Source organism: Amblyomma maculatum, chromosome 5 (assembly GCF_055883805.1).
Source record: "Amblyomma maculatum isolate TAMU_Amacu chromosome 5, ASM5588380v1, whole genome shotgun sequence".
NCBI lineage: Eukaryota > Metazoa > Arthropoda > Arachnida > Ixodida > Ixodidae > Amblyomma > Amblyomma maculatum.
Genome location: NC_139348.1, coordinates 42392306 through 42406799, shown reverse-complemented (window position 1 = coordinate 42406799; position 14494 = coordinate 42392306). Strand labels below are relative to the sequence as shown.

Genomic DNA, 14494 nt, shown 5'->3' with positions numbered 1-14494 from the left:
GCAACGCGTACAAAGCTACGCGCTCTCCCGCGCGGGGAAGGGGGCTTTTCTCTCCATGCCTTCCACGCGACGCCGTGCGGGCCTCGCGCCGTACCGGCTTGATGAAAATGGGCGCCGATTTCGTGACAACGGCTTTCCTCTGACGATAGGCTTTTTCGCATTCTTCATTCCACCGGCTCGAAGGAGTCTTGTCTTTAATAGCAGACTAAACAGTAAACTCTGATTGCCTAGTTGCGTCTAAAACTGAAGACAAGACTTCAGGACCGCGATTCGAGTTATCAGAAGAGGCAGATGACCTGAAGGCCTCTCCTAGGCATTTCTTGAACAGGGTAATGTTGACAAATTTAGACGATGTACCAGTTGAACTAATCGGATTACACTAAATGTTGAAAGTGATAAGGTAGGGGTCGTTTGACGTACCAAAGTCAATTGTAGACGACGATGATACTTCAATACCATTTGTAGCTAATGTTAAATCAATAGTTGAATGAGAATTTGCTCTCATATAAGTATAAGCGCGACTATTATAACATTGAACATCATTTCTAGACAACCAAGACCAAAGTAACTGCCCACTATAGTCTGTTCTGAAACCCCATATGACATAATGGGAATTGAAGTCCTCAGCCAAAACTACATTTGAATTAATTGTCAGCAAAGTTTCTAAACAATCTGTCTTACGGACGCCTGTGTAAAAGTAGATGTTTGCAATTATGCAATTAACTCAACGGCAAGTATCTCACAATCAGGCCCAATAAATTCGTGAACCACTTTAGCACGATGAACTAGATTTGCTAAAATCAATGTTAACAAGCCTCCGCCCCTGCCTTGTGGGCGATCAGCTCTAAAAACACGGTAATTTTTAACTGTGATGGACGATTAGGTGAGAGCCAAGTTCCTTGCAGTAAGATATCAGGGGTAATTTTAAGAATAAGGTGCTGTAGGTCGTCGAAAGAAGATAAGAGAGAATTCCACTGGAGCAGAGAGATTCCCGCCATGATTATTGCTTTAAAATTGAGGCAGCAGCAGCCTCTTTTAACACATCCGTTTTCTTTACAATTCCTTGAGTACCTTTCTTAGATTTGACATGCGGATGGTACGATTTATTAGGAGAAGAGGAAGCACGGCGCTTGAGATGGCCAGGCCACCTCAACATCTGACTGAGATGCGGTAAAAATAGGGATTGGGTCAGTATCGTTTGCTTCCACAGGCGTGGACGCAGAAGAGGAGGTAGGTAGAATGCTATCTAATATTTTATAGGAAATTGAGCAGGTAGACGGGGTTAGAGTACATATAATCGATGATGCAGCCTGTGCGGAAATTACTTGCTGCAAAGCATCGCTGAATGTAATAATCAAGCGATCAATTACCCCAGCAACAGCCTTCTCTACTACAGCAACAGCCGACTTTGTTAAGCTTGGTTGAGCATCTGGAGTTGAGGTGCGGGCAACATTTGCGTATGCACTGTTTTTTGCTACTAGAGCATAAGCTTCTGCGCGCGAGCACCTGTCGCGTTGAATAATGTCTAGGACACTGTGCTCATCGGCCCTCTTTGGACAAGTGGGATCATCACCTGTGTGACTGCATTGGCAAAGACAGCAGTTAATAGACTCAGAAGTGCAGTGATCTGAAGCATGATCACCGCTGCAAACGCCGCAACGCGTTGCCGACTTACACGCTTTGGCATTGTGCCCAAAACGCCAGCAATTTTCGGATTGCAATTGCCGAGGATGCAATGGGTCAACACGGTATCTAATTGGCCAAACTTTAATTTCACTTGGGTATGAGGACCCTGTAAATCTGGCAGTTACTGACTCCGTTGCCACGCGTGAGCCTCCAGCCTGTCTGCTACAGCGGTGCATTGGCATGATACCAACACCGGTCTCATGAATGTCTTCAAGAATCTCTGCTGGCGCAGCGGAGGAATCAACCCCGCGGATTATTCCCTTCGCGCATGCAAGCTGTTCTAGAATAAATGCCTTCACAGACAATGAGGCAAACGAAGTGCAATTCAGTAACTCAGAAACGCTGTCCAAGTCATCAGATTTGGATAATAAACCTCTTCTACCAAATGCTCGCACCTCCGAAATCTGCAGGTATCGGCTGGTTGCAGCTTTAAGTTGATCTTAGATTAGACGAGGATTTTTTATTTTAAATAATCTATCTCCCACAGGAATACGTGCCACAGGGATATGTTTTACACCATTTGCGGAAAAGCATTTTATAGGTAGGTTATCAGCCATCAAACTGGCGAACCAGTTTACCGGACCTGAGCCCGGCGATGACAATGTCATGACTGTAGCCCTAGCTAGCCATGGGACCTAAACCATAAAGGGGAAACCTGGCAAAATACTCCACTCGCGGAACGGCCTCACCAGTTCACAATCAGAAGAGCCCAAGACAGGCAGAGGACCAAGCCGCAGTGGGTCAGGCAACAAGAAAACAGTAGCAGAATCGCAGAGCGGAGAAGCCTTCAATTATATTTCTTCTTCCTAATGGAATTCCAATTCCGCTTGTAAATTTTTTTTTTTTTTGCCATCGCCGGTTGTTCGCTTTATTTGTCAAGCGAGAACAGTCGCAGAGTCCGGGAATTTCGCTGCGCTCTCTTCGGCCAGGTTAACCAATTATCCACGGTCAACCGCGACGCAGTTACTTCCTCATTTTGCGGCTGGTGTCGGGCGACTCCTTCTTTCCGCCAGCTGCCGGGGGCGGCACGGCGGCGGGAGCGCCGTTCCCACCGGGTGCCATGGGTCCTCCCTTGAAGATTTTGCCGGCGAACACCTTCTGGAAGATGATGTTCGAGCCATTGTTGTGCATAGGCGCCGCGCACCAGGCCAGCAGTAGTAACTTGAACATGTAGACGCGTTTGAAGTAGTGGTAGACACCAATGAAGAGGAAGTTGAGGAAGACGTTCAGCATCGCGTACATAATCCAATAGGCGGTCCACTTCTGGAGCGCTAGGACATCCGCCCGGTCAATGGCTCGTATACTTCCCAGCATAGGCCAGATTGTCGTGATGAAGATTACAGTCTTGGCGCCTAGGATGTTGGCCGCAAACAGAATGAATGTCAGAAAGGCCAAACCGTATACGAGCTGCTCGCGCTTGACCTTGGACTTGCGTTCGACGCTGTCGAGGGCATCGCCGATGACTCCGCGCTCCCGCAGCACCCTGCCGAGCTCCTCATTGATCTCCTGGGCCATGGCGAGGTGCGTCGTCCGGCTGCGTCGGCTGGCCGCTGTTTGTTTGGACACCCGACGTTTAGCGTACTTGGCACGGCTGGCTGAATGGATTCAGCCAGCCGCACCAAGCACACTAAACTTCGTCGTCGTCATTCACTGGGCTTGTAGCCTTATCATTTATGGCCACAATTCGGCTGACGCTCGTTGCCGCGGTACAGCACATTCAGGGCTACAAAAATAATGGAAGAAAATGTGTCTAGCTTCTGCAGCAGCTTCCATGAAATTGTGGCCCGCATGAGGCTGGAGGTTATGCATAGCATCGGCCCTGTCAGCTTCAAGGCTGGCACGCCACTGGCCCTTCGTGACGTTCCCAAACCTGTCCTCCTGGTCCACGTAGAGCGGATCTACATAAAAAATGTCCTCCATCAAAACATTGTGGAGCACGCATGCTGCCTGCACTACAAAGTCCACATTCTATGGTTTCATGTTTATCGGCCTGCGAACAACCTGGAATCTCGATGTCATTACACTGAATGCACTTTCCACGCCCCTCATGCAAATAACACTGAATTATATGTTTTCAGGTGAGCATTTTACAGCTTGGATTACCTAGCTCGGCTTAAGCGGTAATTGAAAACCCTCTTGTCTTCTTCCTGGGACCCTCGGGAGTATGGCCGCAAAACGTCTGGCACACGCTGAAACGCTTCGTCTCCCCAAGAAACGTGAGGCACAGCAGTTCCAGAACAGGGGAGCTGCCTGGGGGCTGGCAGACCAAGGGTTCCTTTCTATAGAGGCTTGCCAAACCTCTAGGCGCTCATGGTCCCCCGTCGCTTTGCCGGCCATAGCCACCGATGTCAACCTGCGACAACCATTAGCAAGATGGAGTACGAGCCCTGCAAATAGCCAGAATCATGAGCACTACAACTAAAGCTTGACAAATCACAATTAATACTAGTACCTTGTAGTTGTAATTCAGGCTTTCAAAGCGGAATGGGGAATGTATTTGCACATGTCTACCATCCACCGCACCTAGGCAATTATGAAAACTCCACCTGTGCTGGAACCCAGCTCTCACCTATAGCCATCTTTAAGTGGTTGGCATCTGAAACAGAAACTGGCCATGACATCAGACGCAAAGTAATACAGGTCAAACTGATGTGCACATCATTTTTTTTTTCTGATTTGGATGTGGTAGCAGAACATGGCAGATATAGCTAGCCAAACAGCCAAAATACATGTATGACTAACAAATTGAAGGCGTCGTGAAACGAAAATGTAGCTGCCCAGTTGCAATTTTCCTTGCTTCAGTAAACATTAGGCATGCCGATTCCAAAATATCTCGTCGAAATATTGCTTCTGCATTTATTAATACCATTCTGAAATCACAGCATTTTTGCGTTCCTGAAGCGACCATGCGACCCTGTAGGCCGGAATTAGAAGTACTCGCCTACGTCATGTTTAGCCATTTGGAAACGCAGATATTAATCATTATTTCCCATAAAATAATATGTCGCCGTTAAAGTTAACAAATAAAAAAAATAATATATCAATTATTCGCTCACACAAACGCATTTCTTCAACGATCTGCACCAGGGCAGTCCCTCGCTACTGTCACGTGACGCGCGGTCGGCGGCGGCGGCGGCGGAGGACGGGTGGTGTCTGCTTCTCGCTGCCCGCTGGAACAGAGCGGTAACGTTGAAGTTCAGGTTTTCGGTAACGACGACTAACCTCACTCCGCCGGGTACTCCAAAGGACAATGGTTCCAATTTTATTTGTTGTTGTTTTTTTTTGTGGGTGAACATTCGTAATGGAGCACAACAACGTCTTGAGCAGTCTCATACCACCGGTACAACTTGGTTGTGCGGCCGCTGCTGTAATTCTTTTTTATTCTTGGTGTCATTAAAGATACAATGTAAATACGGTTTCAGGTCGAATAAATCGACAAGTGTGTTCAATCCGAGTGGTCAGTGGAGTGTTTCAGGAGCGGGCGCCGCGGCGCGTACTCGTATAAATTGCTCGCCTCCACGCTGCATCGTTGAGAATAGCGTGTCGAGCTTCGCTTCCTTTATTTCGGCTCGATGACCTGAACTATGGCACTACGCGGAAAGTCGGAAACAGAAAAAAAAAAGGTTGATACAATGTACTTGGCTGGTCCTTTCACCCAACGCGTTGTCGCAACTTTGCTCCCCCACCTTCCTGACGCCTCTTTCGTAACCTTTCTCTCCAAAAAAAAGAGGGAGGAAGCATACTTTTTACAATTTCTACAGTGCTCAGACTTCGCCTCTTTTTCCTGACAACGTTAGGTTCTGGGTTTAGGCGTGTTGTGCGGGCTTGAGTGCTCGCTATGCCAACCGTGTGCGTCGTGAGATTGCAGCACGACTTCTCCGAGTGGAAGTAACGCTCGCTTTCACAAGTTTTGGCACACCGATTGGGTTCATGTGTTAGTACTACTTTCTACTGAAGTCCGAAATGAACCTCGGCGTCATTCGAAGCATCGGCTTGGAAACGAAGAAAGCTCACCTTAAACGATGCCTCGTCCCGACGGAAGACCGTTCAGGTCGCAGTCCGGTCTTCCGAGCGTGGGTTCGAATCCCACTTCTGACATTTTTGTCTTCTTTTGAATCATACTAGAATGCAGAGATAGGTTTGGGACTGGGCCAATTTCACTGTGCATGTGTCGTCAGGCTGGCCGAGCGGTCCAAGGCGCTGCGTTCAGGTCGCAGTCTGGTCGTCTGGGCGTGGGTTCGAATCCCACTTCTGACATTTTTGTCTTCTTTTGAATCATACTAGAATGTAGAGATAGGTTTGGGACTGTGCCAATTTCATGGCGCGTGTGTCTCGTCAGGATGGCCGAGCGGCCCAAGGCGCTGCGTTCAGGTCGCAGTCTGGTCTTCTGGGCGTGGGTTCGAATCCCACTTCTGACATTTTTGTCTTCTTTTGAATCATACTAGAATGTAGAGATAGGTTTGGGACTGTGCCAATTTCACGGCGCATGTGTCTCGTCAGGCTGGCCGAGCGGTCCAAGGCGCTGCGTTCAGGTCGCAGTCCGGTCTTCCGGGCGTGGGTTCGAATCCCACTTCTGACATTTTTGTCTTCTTTTGAATCATACTAAAATGCAGAGATAGGTTTGGGACTGTGCCAATTTCACGGCGCATGTGTCTCGTCAGGCTGGCCGAGGGTTCCACTTCCGGCCTTCGAGCGAAGCGGACGCGGGATGGCTGGCTCGTCAGGAGCGGTATCAGCGGCCCAGGCCGGCCGCGGAAACAGGTTTTTTGACGCTTCGGCTGTCGAGTATCAGGTGATTCTGCCAAGTTTGCCAACCGGGCGCATTGTGCTTAATACTGTTTTCATGCATGGTGATGTGAAGGCTCGACCGTACCGAGTTGAAGACTTCAGGGACGCGTTGGTTCGTCTTGGATTGCTCCCAGAGGTTGTAGCCCTGGGGCGTACCAAATGAACCATGTTTGGGCAGTAACGTTTAAAGACGCCGAGGCCACACGTAAGCTGCTCGCTGTCAGTGATGTGAAAGTGAAGGACCATCGCTGTGTAATCGTCGACCCCAACGACCAGGGCGTCCGGTTAAATATTCACTGGCTGTTGCATGGCGTACCTGACGAAGACGTGCGAGTCGCACTGTTGCCGTATGGGACGGTGTCTGACATCGCAAGGGAAAGGTGGCGCGCACAAGGCGTCACCGACAAAGGGTCAACTACGCGCACCGTGTCCCTAAATCTGAAGACAGGGGCGAAAATTGACGACATTCCACACCAGCTGCGAGTTGCCGGTGAGCCAGCGCTCGTCGTCGTTCCGGGCAGGGCTCCCTTGTGCCTTCGCTGCAAGACGACGGGTCACATCCGGAAGGAGTGCCAGGTTCTGCGCTGCGCTCGTTGTCGTCGTTTCGGCCACGACGAACTGCAGTGTGTAAAGACGTATGCAAACGTCGCAGGGCCCGTGAGGAACGACGACATGTCGGAACACCTCACGGACGAGGCGGATGCGGAAGAAGTAGCTAAGGAGACGGGCACCAGCTCAGCAGAAACAACGGTCACTCCCCCCTCCCCAAACGCGGACGAGGTCAAGGAGCAGTGTGTCAAGAATTTGCAAGCGTGTCCCGTCGGCGTCGCGGCCGCTAAGGTGGCCAGCAGCAGCAACTCAACTGGGGACACGGAGGTCAGTCACAACACAGTATTCATTCACGAGACAGACAGCATGGGCGAATCTGAGGCAGCGAACTCGACAGCGGTAGCGAAGCGGGCACGCGACGACACGGAGGACCGAACACCAGGTCACGAGATCGCAGACGTCGAAGGACCGCCGACAAAGACTTCCGCGCCGACACGGCGGGCGTCCTTTCGGCCTAGGCCGAACTTGTTATCAGAGAAAAGAGTGGTGGCAGCACCGCTCCCACCTCAGACTTGACACCTGCCACCATGGCGGGGTGCTCGGCCACAGACATCACTAAAGGTATGACCATGCTCCCGGGTATTCGTTCATCAGCAATGATTCGTCTAGACAAAGCCATTAGATTCGCGACTATTAATGTTCGAGGGCTCGCAGCAAGGCGCAAGCAAAATCAGCTGTTTCGTTTGGTTAGCGAGCTGGAGCTAGACGTCATCGCGATTCAGGAAACTAAAGTTGATGGTGAAGAAGAAACCGGGAGAATGGTTAGCTGTTTTACTTCAAGATACAATGCCGTTGTAAGTCATGCAGTTGGAGCAGCGGCTGGTTGTGTGCTGTTTGTGCGTCAGTGCCTTGGTGTCACAATTCAAGCTGTCACGACTTGTGCGTATGGCCGCTTCGTTGTTTGCGATCTCGTGCTGTATTCATACGAATGGCGCATCATTTGTGTTTATGCACCGAACAACGTTGGTGAAAGGCGCGATTTCTTTGAAGGTATTCGGCAGTATTGCAACTCTGAAAGGCTAACTGTGTTAATGGGAGACTTCAATTGTGTACTCTCCGCATCAGATAAAACGAGTAGAAGGCCGCATAGTGATGCCAGCACCTGTGTTCTCGCAGAATTGGTAAATGAGTTTAACCTTGTTGATGTGACTGGATGTTTAGAGGGTGGGCGAGCTGCTCAGTTCACTCATTTCCAGGCTTCTAGCCACGCTCGACTCGATAGGATGTACATATCTCTTGATCTGGTGCCTGTATGCCACGAATACCATGTTAAGCCAGTATCGTTCAGCGATCACTGCTTTGTCACCGTCACTATCGCTGGGAACAAAACTAAAAGTCAAAGATTTGACTGGCAAATGTGGAAGTTAAACTCAAAATTATTATCTGATGACAGTTTCCAAGCCGACGTTGAAAGGCATATAGCAAATATGAATGACAAAGGCGTAACAAAGTTAGGGGCTAAATGGGAGGTTTTTAAACAGAATGTCAAAATGACAGCATTGGAAAGATCGAGCGCTATAGCCAGAAAAGAAAGGGCCGAAAAAAGGTCCCTTCACGTGAATCTACAGCGTCTAATCGATGTGTAAAGCAATAACCCCGGTTTGTTTATAGACGACATACGAGCCCTTAAGGGCAAGCTTGAACTACTAGACGCTGACCGATATCGCGGTGCCCTTGTCAGAGCTAGAGCCGAACGGCTGATAAGGAGGGAAGGTCCGACAAAAAGGGCGTTAGGCACAGAAAAGTGGCATCCTCGAAGGAATCAGATAGATGAAATTGAATACCAAAGGACCATTACTAACGATAAGAAGGAAATCCAGCAAGCTTTCTTCGAGCATTATCGTCAGCAGTTCGTACGGTGTGCAGTTGATATCGAGAGTTTCAAGAGAGTTTATTTACCTTTAATGCCACAACTCGACGAAAAGACGACACGTGTGCTAGAGACCCCCATCACGGAGGACGAAGTGAAATGCGCTATAGGGAATCTGAACCCCGGCAAATCGCCTGGCCCTGATGCACTTAGCGCCGCATTTTATAAAGCTTTCCAGGATTTTCTCTCGCCGGTACTGGAAAAAGTGTATAATGAAGCATATGAGCTTAATGGGCTGCCGCCGTCCTTTGCATCTTCTCATACAGTGCTAATTCCCGAAACGGAGGACCGAGGTCAATTACGCAGTGTTACCTCTTACCGGCCGATTAGTTTAACCAATGTCGACTATAAAATTTTAATGAAAATACTAGCTAAAAGACTGCAAACAGTTATTAAAGATATTGTTGGAGACCACCAAACATGCGGTATTAAAGACAGGTCCATTTTTTCGAACATTCACATCGCGAGGGCCATTCTTGAATGTTGCGATGCTGATGGACTTGGAGTAGCAATGCTCCAAATAGATCTTGAAAAGGCTTTTGATAGAGTGCCCCACGACTTGCTTTTGTGTATATTAGACTGTCAAGGTCGGATGCGTCATCAGAGAAGGAGTGGCTATGGCTTACAGTACTTGTACAACTAGGCTAATTGTGAACAAATCTGTTGGTGACAGTATTGCTGTTCAACGCTCAGTTCGTCAAGGTTGCCCCCTTTCACCTCTTCTCTTTTGTATCTATCTTGAACCTTTATGTTTAAGCATTATCAAGCATGAGAAAATGCGGGGCTTCAAGCTGCATCAAGCAGAAGTGAAGCTTTTGGCTTATGCCGATGATGTCGCGATGTTTTGTGTAGAGTACGAAAGCATCGTAGAAGTTGTGAAAACTGTAAAAGATTTTTGCGCTGTAAGCGGCAGTGCTGTTAACTGGGGCAAGTGCCTGGGCTTCTGGCACGGTGACTGGCCAGCGACCCCAGGCATTTTCGCTAACATGTAATTTGTTACCAACCTTGTCAGCTACCTTGGTGCCCCTCTTGAATCGTATCGGGACAGTGACCCATACTGGAAAAACCAAGTCGGTAAATTGAAAAATAGAGTGGACAAATGGAATGGATGGCAGTGGTCGGTGTTTGCTAAGGCCACGATTTGTAATTTGTTTTTAGTGACAAAAGTTTGGTATGTGCTTCAAGTGTTATATTGTTCAAGAGCAAATGTCCAAAAGATGCATCGTGTCTTTGCCGTTTTTGTGTGGGGGTCTTCGTGGGAACGGGCAAGTCGGACAAATCGTGTCTTTGCCGTTTTTGTGTGGGGGTCTTCGTGGGAACGGGCAAGTCGGACAAATCTCTTCCGCCGGGTGAAGGACGGCGGGCTTGGTTTGGCACATCTGTTTCTGCGCCAGTTAGTCAATCGTTTCATGTTCTTGAGGAATGTGAAAAATCTATTTCTTCGTACGGTCTGTCAGTTACGCCTGGGTCAAGCTCTCCCGGGAATTGTCGTTTCTTCTGACCGCATGTCAGGAGGTGCCCACGGGTATCTAAGGAAAGTGGTCTTGGCGTACAGGTTTTTGATGGTGCGGTTTGCTTTAGACTATTTCTGGAGTGTAAACCGGAAAAAAACTGCATAAGACTTGTGCGATGTGGTGCTTCCAGAACCACTGTACAGAGCTGTGTACTCGTCCACAGTGGGCAAAAATGTTCTTAAAAGAGTGAAGAGGATGATGGTGCCGGCAGGGGTGAAAATGTTCTTTTTAAGTTGCACACTGGAACATTAGAGGTAAAGAAATGGAAGGATCAGAAAGGACTTTTTGTACCCTGGGGTGTCCACTGCATAATATGCAGGAAAGAGGAGACGATTGAACACGTGTTTCTCGAATGCTGGGATGCCGTATTTTTATGGGACGTGCTCCAGAGGACGCTTAAAAAAGAACTACCCATAAGCCCACATGGTATCCGATTCTTGCCAGTAGAAGCGAACAATGATACACTGTTGGATCTTTTGATGCTACTGGCTCTCCACAGCATATGGAAAAGCAGAATGGCTGTAGAGCACGGTGACGTCGATGCACGTTCAGCGAGACAACTCTTTAGGGAGAGCATACGGGCATATGTGGACGAACAGAAAGCTTTAGGACTAGAGCCAGAATGGTTAGTTAGTTTTCAAGGGTTGTCACATATGAGGGATTTTTCATCCGACAACTTCAGCTAAGGAAGGCTGAAGCTTTTAGTCAATGCATGACCTTTTATTTTGTCATGTTATTGATGTCATATGTGTCTTTTTTCTGTACGTGCACGGTCAGGAAATAAAGAAAAAAAATCATCAGGCTGGCCGAGCGGTCCAAGGCGCTGCGTTCAGGTCGCAGTCCGGTCTTCCGGGCGTGGGTTCGAATCCCACTTCTGACATTTTTGTCTTCTTTTGAATCATACTAGAATGCAGAGATAGGTTTGGGACTGTGCCAATTTCACGGCGCATGTGTCTCGTCAGGATGGCCGGGCGGTCCAAGGCGCTATGTTCAGGTCGCAGTCCGGTCTTCCGGGTGCGGGTTCGAATCCCACTTCTGAGATTTTTGTCTTCTTTTGAATCATACTAGAATGCAGAGATAGGTTGGGGACTGGGCCAATTACACTGCGTGTGTGTCTTGTCAGGATGGCCGAGTAGTGGGATTCCACTTCTGGCTTCGCTAGCGAGCGGACGTGTTTTCATGGGCTGCACGGAGCGGTGTCAACGGCCCAGTAGGGCCGCGGTAACAGGTGTTTGTCCTCTGAGAATGAGTACCAGGTTGTTTTGCCCAATCTGCCCACAGGTCGGTTCGTTTTAAATACCGTATTTTTGCAGGCTGACATAACTGCCCTGCCGTATAGGGTTGAGGATTTCCGAGACGCTCTCGCTCAGCTTTCGGTGCTCCCCGAAGTTATTGCTTTGAGAGCGTATCGAATGAGCCATGTGTCGGCCGTTATACTCAAGGATGCCGAAGCAGTCAAGAACGTGGTCAGCATTGGCGAACTACAAGTGAAGAAGCGGTGCCTTGTCATTGACCCGGCTAACAGGGATATACGCATGAAGGTGCACTGGCTCCTGCACAGTGTACCAGACGAGAGCGTGCGTCTCGCCTTCGTTCCTTTCGGCAAGGTCAGTGACATCTCGCAGGAGCGGTGGCGTGTTCAAGGAGTGACCGATAAAGGTTCTACCACAAGAAACGGGACCTTGAAGCTGAATGTCGGTGTGAAGGTTGACGATCTATCTCATCAACTGAGCGTGTACGGTGAGCTAGCTCTTGTTGTGTCGGGCAAGGCTTCACTCTGCCTTCGCTGCCGAGCCACAAGCCATACTCACGCTGAGTGCCGTATCCCGCGGTGCGGTGTCTGTCGTCGCTTCGGCCACGACGAGAACCAATGTTCGCGGACCTATGCCAGCGTAACCGGACCCGTGGACAGTGAGAATGTGTCTGACCTGCTCATAGACGAGGCAGACGCGGAGGAAGTATCAGCTGCAGCAAGTGGGCGAACCACTATGGCGACGTCAAAGAAACCTATACCGCAACGGGGGACACCACTGTACAAGAAGCCGTGGTTGAAGAACCGCAACAAGTGCCTTCGCGAGACGTCGTGGAGACGCCGAAGGGCACGGACGAAAAGCCTTCAGACACCGCCGTGGCTCTCAGCCAAGCAGAAGCCGACGCATGGACACTACGTTCGGAGCGGCTAACCTCCCGGCCGGGAAACGGCCGTATGATGATACCGACAGCACGCAATTGCATCAGAAAAGAACAGGTGGAGACGAACCACCAGCGAAAACGCCAGGGCCAGGGATGCGGCGATCATCCTTCAAGCCGCGACTGAGCATTCCCGTCGATGCTCGGCAGGCGGGTAAGCCGCCTCCGTAGTTTTCTGCTGTCAGGGTCGTAATAGGGTTGAGGGGGAATATTGGTGAAAACAATGGCTGAAATACTGTATAAATTAGTACTTGAACGGATGCAGGATAAAGGCGCTTACATTCCTTTTAAATCCAAGACAGAAGTTTGGTTGGGAATCATGCAGTTCTCATGGTATCACAAAGGTATCAAAAGAGAAACATGTTTCATTAATGGGCACCATTCATTCGTGTAGCCATGGCAAGCATTCTTGAAACAGCGTTACGGGGAACCACTCTAAACGTACGAGGGCTTTGTGCAAGGAGACGGCAGTGCCAACTTAGTCGCGTCATCATCATCATCATCCGCCTGATTATACCCACTGCAGGGCGAAGGGCTCTCCCATATTTCTCCACTTAACCCGGTTCTGTGCTAGCTGCATCCACTTGACCCCTGCGAACTTCTTAATCTCATCCGCCCACCTAACTTTCTGCCGCCCCTGCTACGGTTTCCTTCTCTTGGAGTCCAGTTTGTTACCCTCGGCGACCATCGGTTATCCTATCTTCACACTACATGTCCTGCCCGTGTCCATTTTTTCTTCTTAATTTCCACTAGAATGTCGGTAACTTGAGTTATTTCTCTGACCCACTCTGCACGCTTTCTCTCTCTTAATGTTAACCCTACCATGTTTCGTTCCATAGCCCTCTGGGTTGTCCTCAACGTAAGTAGAACTCTCTTGGTTAGCCTCCAAGTTTCAGCCCCATAGGTGAGTACAGGCAAGATGCAACTGTTGTATACTTTCCTCTTGAGCGATACTGGTAAGCTGCTAGTCATAATCTGCGAGTGCTTGCCAAATGCGCTCCATCCCAGTCTTAGCCTTCCTGTTATTTCCTTTTCATGGTCCGGATCTGCGGTTACTACCTGTCCTAAGTAGACGTATTCGCCTACTACTTCCAGTATTTCGCTACCTAATGTAAACTTCTGTTCCTTCCCGAGGCTGTTGAACATTTCGTTAGTCTTGTGCATATTGATTTTCAAGCCTACCTTTCTACTTTTCCTCTCCAGGTCATCAATCATTATTTGCAGTTCATCCCCCGAGTTGCTTAGCAAGGCAATGTCAGATCAGCAAATCACAGATTACTGAGGTATTCTCCATCTACCCTTATCCCTAACTGCTCCCATTCCAAGTCTCTGAATACTCACTCTAAACAAGCTGTGGATAGTACTGGGGAGATTGTGTCTCCTTGCCTAACATCTTTTTTATGGAAATTTTGTTACTCTCTTTTTCAGAACTATGGTTGCTGTGCAGCCACTATATATATCTTCCAGCACTTTCACGTATGGCTCGTCTACCCCCTGATTTCGTAATGCCTGCGTCACCGCCGAGGTTTCAACTGAGTCAAATGCTTTTTCGTAATCAATGAATGCTATGTATAAGGGCTGGTTATATTCCGAGCATTTTTTTTTCACCTGATTGATGGTATGGTTATGATCGATAGTAGAGTACCGTTTCCGAAACTCTGATTGATCCTTTGCTTGATTGTAGTCTAATATTGTCCTGATTCTATTAGCGATTACTTTAGTAAATCAGTTCAGTTCAGGCGTTCAGTCGTGTCCGACTGTTCGTGACCCTATGGACCATGTCACGCCACGCTTTCCGGTCTCTCACTATCTTCTTAACATCACGTAGCTTCATCTG

At 48.8% G+C, this 14494-nt stretch overlaps 1 protein-coding gene and 4 non-coding genes across 5 annotated transcripts; 4 read left to right on the top strand and 1 right to left on the bottom strand.

Moving 5' to 3' along the window:
• Nucleotides 1–2649: 2649 nt before the first annotated feature.
• On the bottom strand, nucleotides 2650–3201 carry LOC146188153 (receptor expression-enhancing protein 6-like). Its single transcript, XM_084603079.1, has one exon. The coding sequence runs from the start codon at nucleotides 3199–3201 to the stop codon at nucleotides 2650–2652; it is 552 nt and encodes a 183-aa protein (XP_084459205.1).
• Nucleotides 3202–5859: 2658 nt separating this feature from the next.
• TRNAL-CAG (transfer RNA leucine (anticodon CAG)) lies at nucleotides 5860–5943 on the top strand. Its single transcript has one exon. It is a non-coding gene; the product is annotated as a tRNA-Leu (tRNA).
• A 77-nt stretch (nucleotides 5944–6020) lies between these two features.
• Nucleotides 6021–6104, top strand: TRNAL-CAG (transfer RNA leucine (anticodon CAG)). Its single transcript has one exon. It is a non-coding gene; the product is annotated as a tRNA-Leu (tRNA).
• Nucleotides 6105–6181: 77 nt separating this feature from the next.
• On the top strand, nucleotides 6182–6265 carry TRNAL-CAG (transfer RNA leucine (anticodon CAG)). Its single transcript has one exon. It is a non-coding gene; the product is annotated as a tRNA-Leu (tRNA).
• Nucleotides 6266–11263: 4998 nt separating this feature from the next.
• On the top strand, nucleotides 11264–11347 carry TRNAL-CAG (transfer RNA leucine (anticodon CAG)). The gene has a single exon. It is a non-coding gene; the product is annotated as a tRNA-Leu (tRNA).
• The last annotated feature ends 3147 nt before the right edge of the window (nucleotides 11348–14494 follow it).

Excerpts from the sequence above, each read along its gene's own strand:
- LOC146188153 (XM_084603079.1), bottom strand. The coding sequence starts at position 3,201 with ATGGCCCAGGAGATCAATGAGGAGCTCGGCAGGGTGCTGCGGGAGCGC.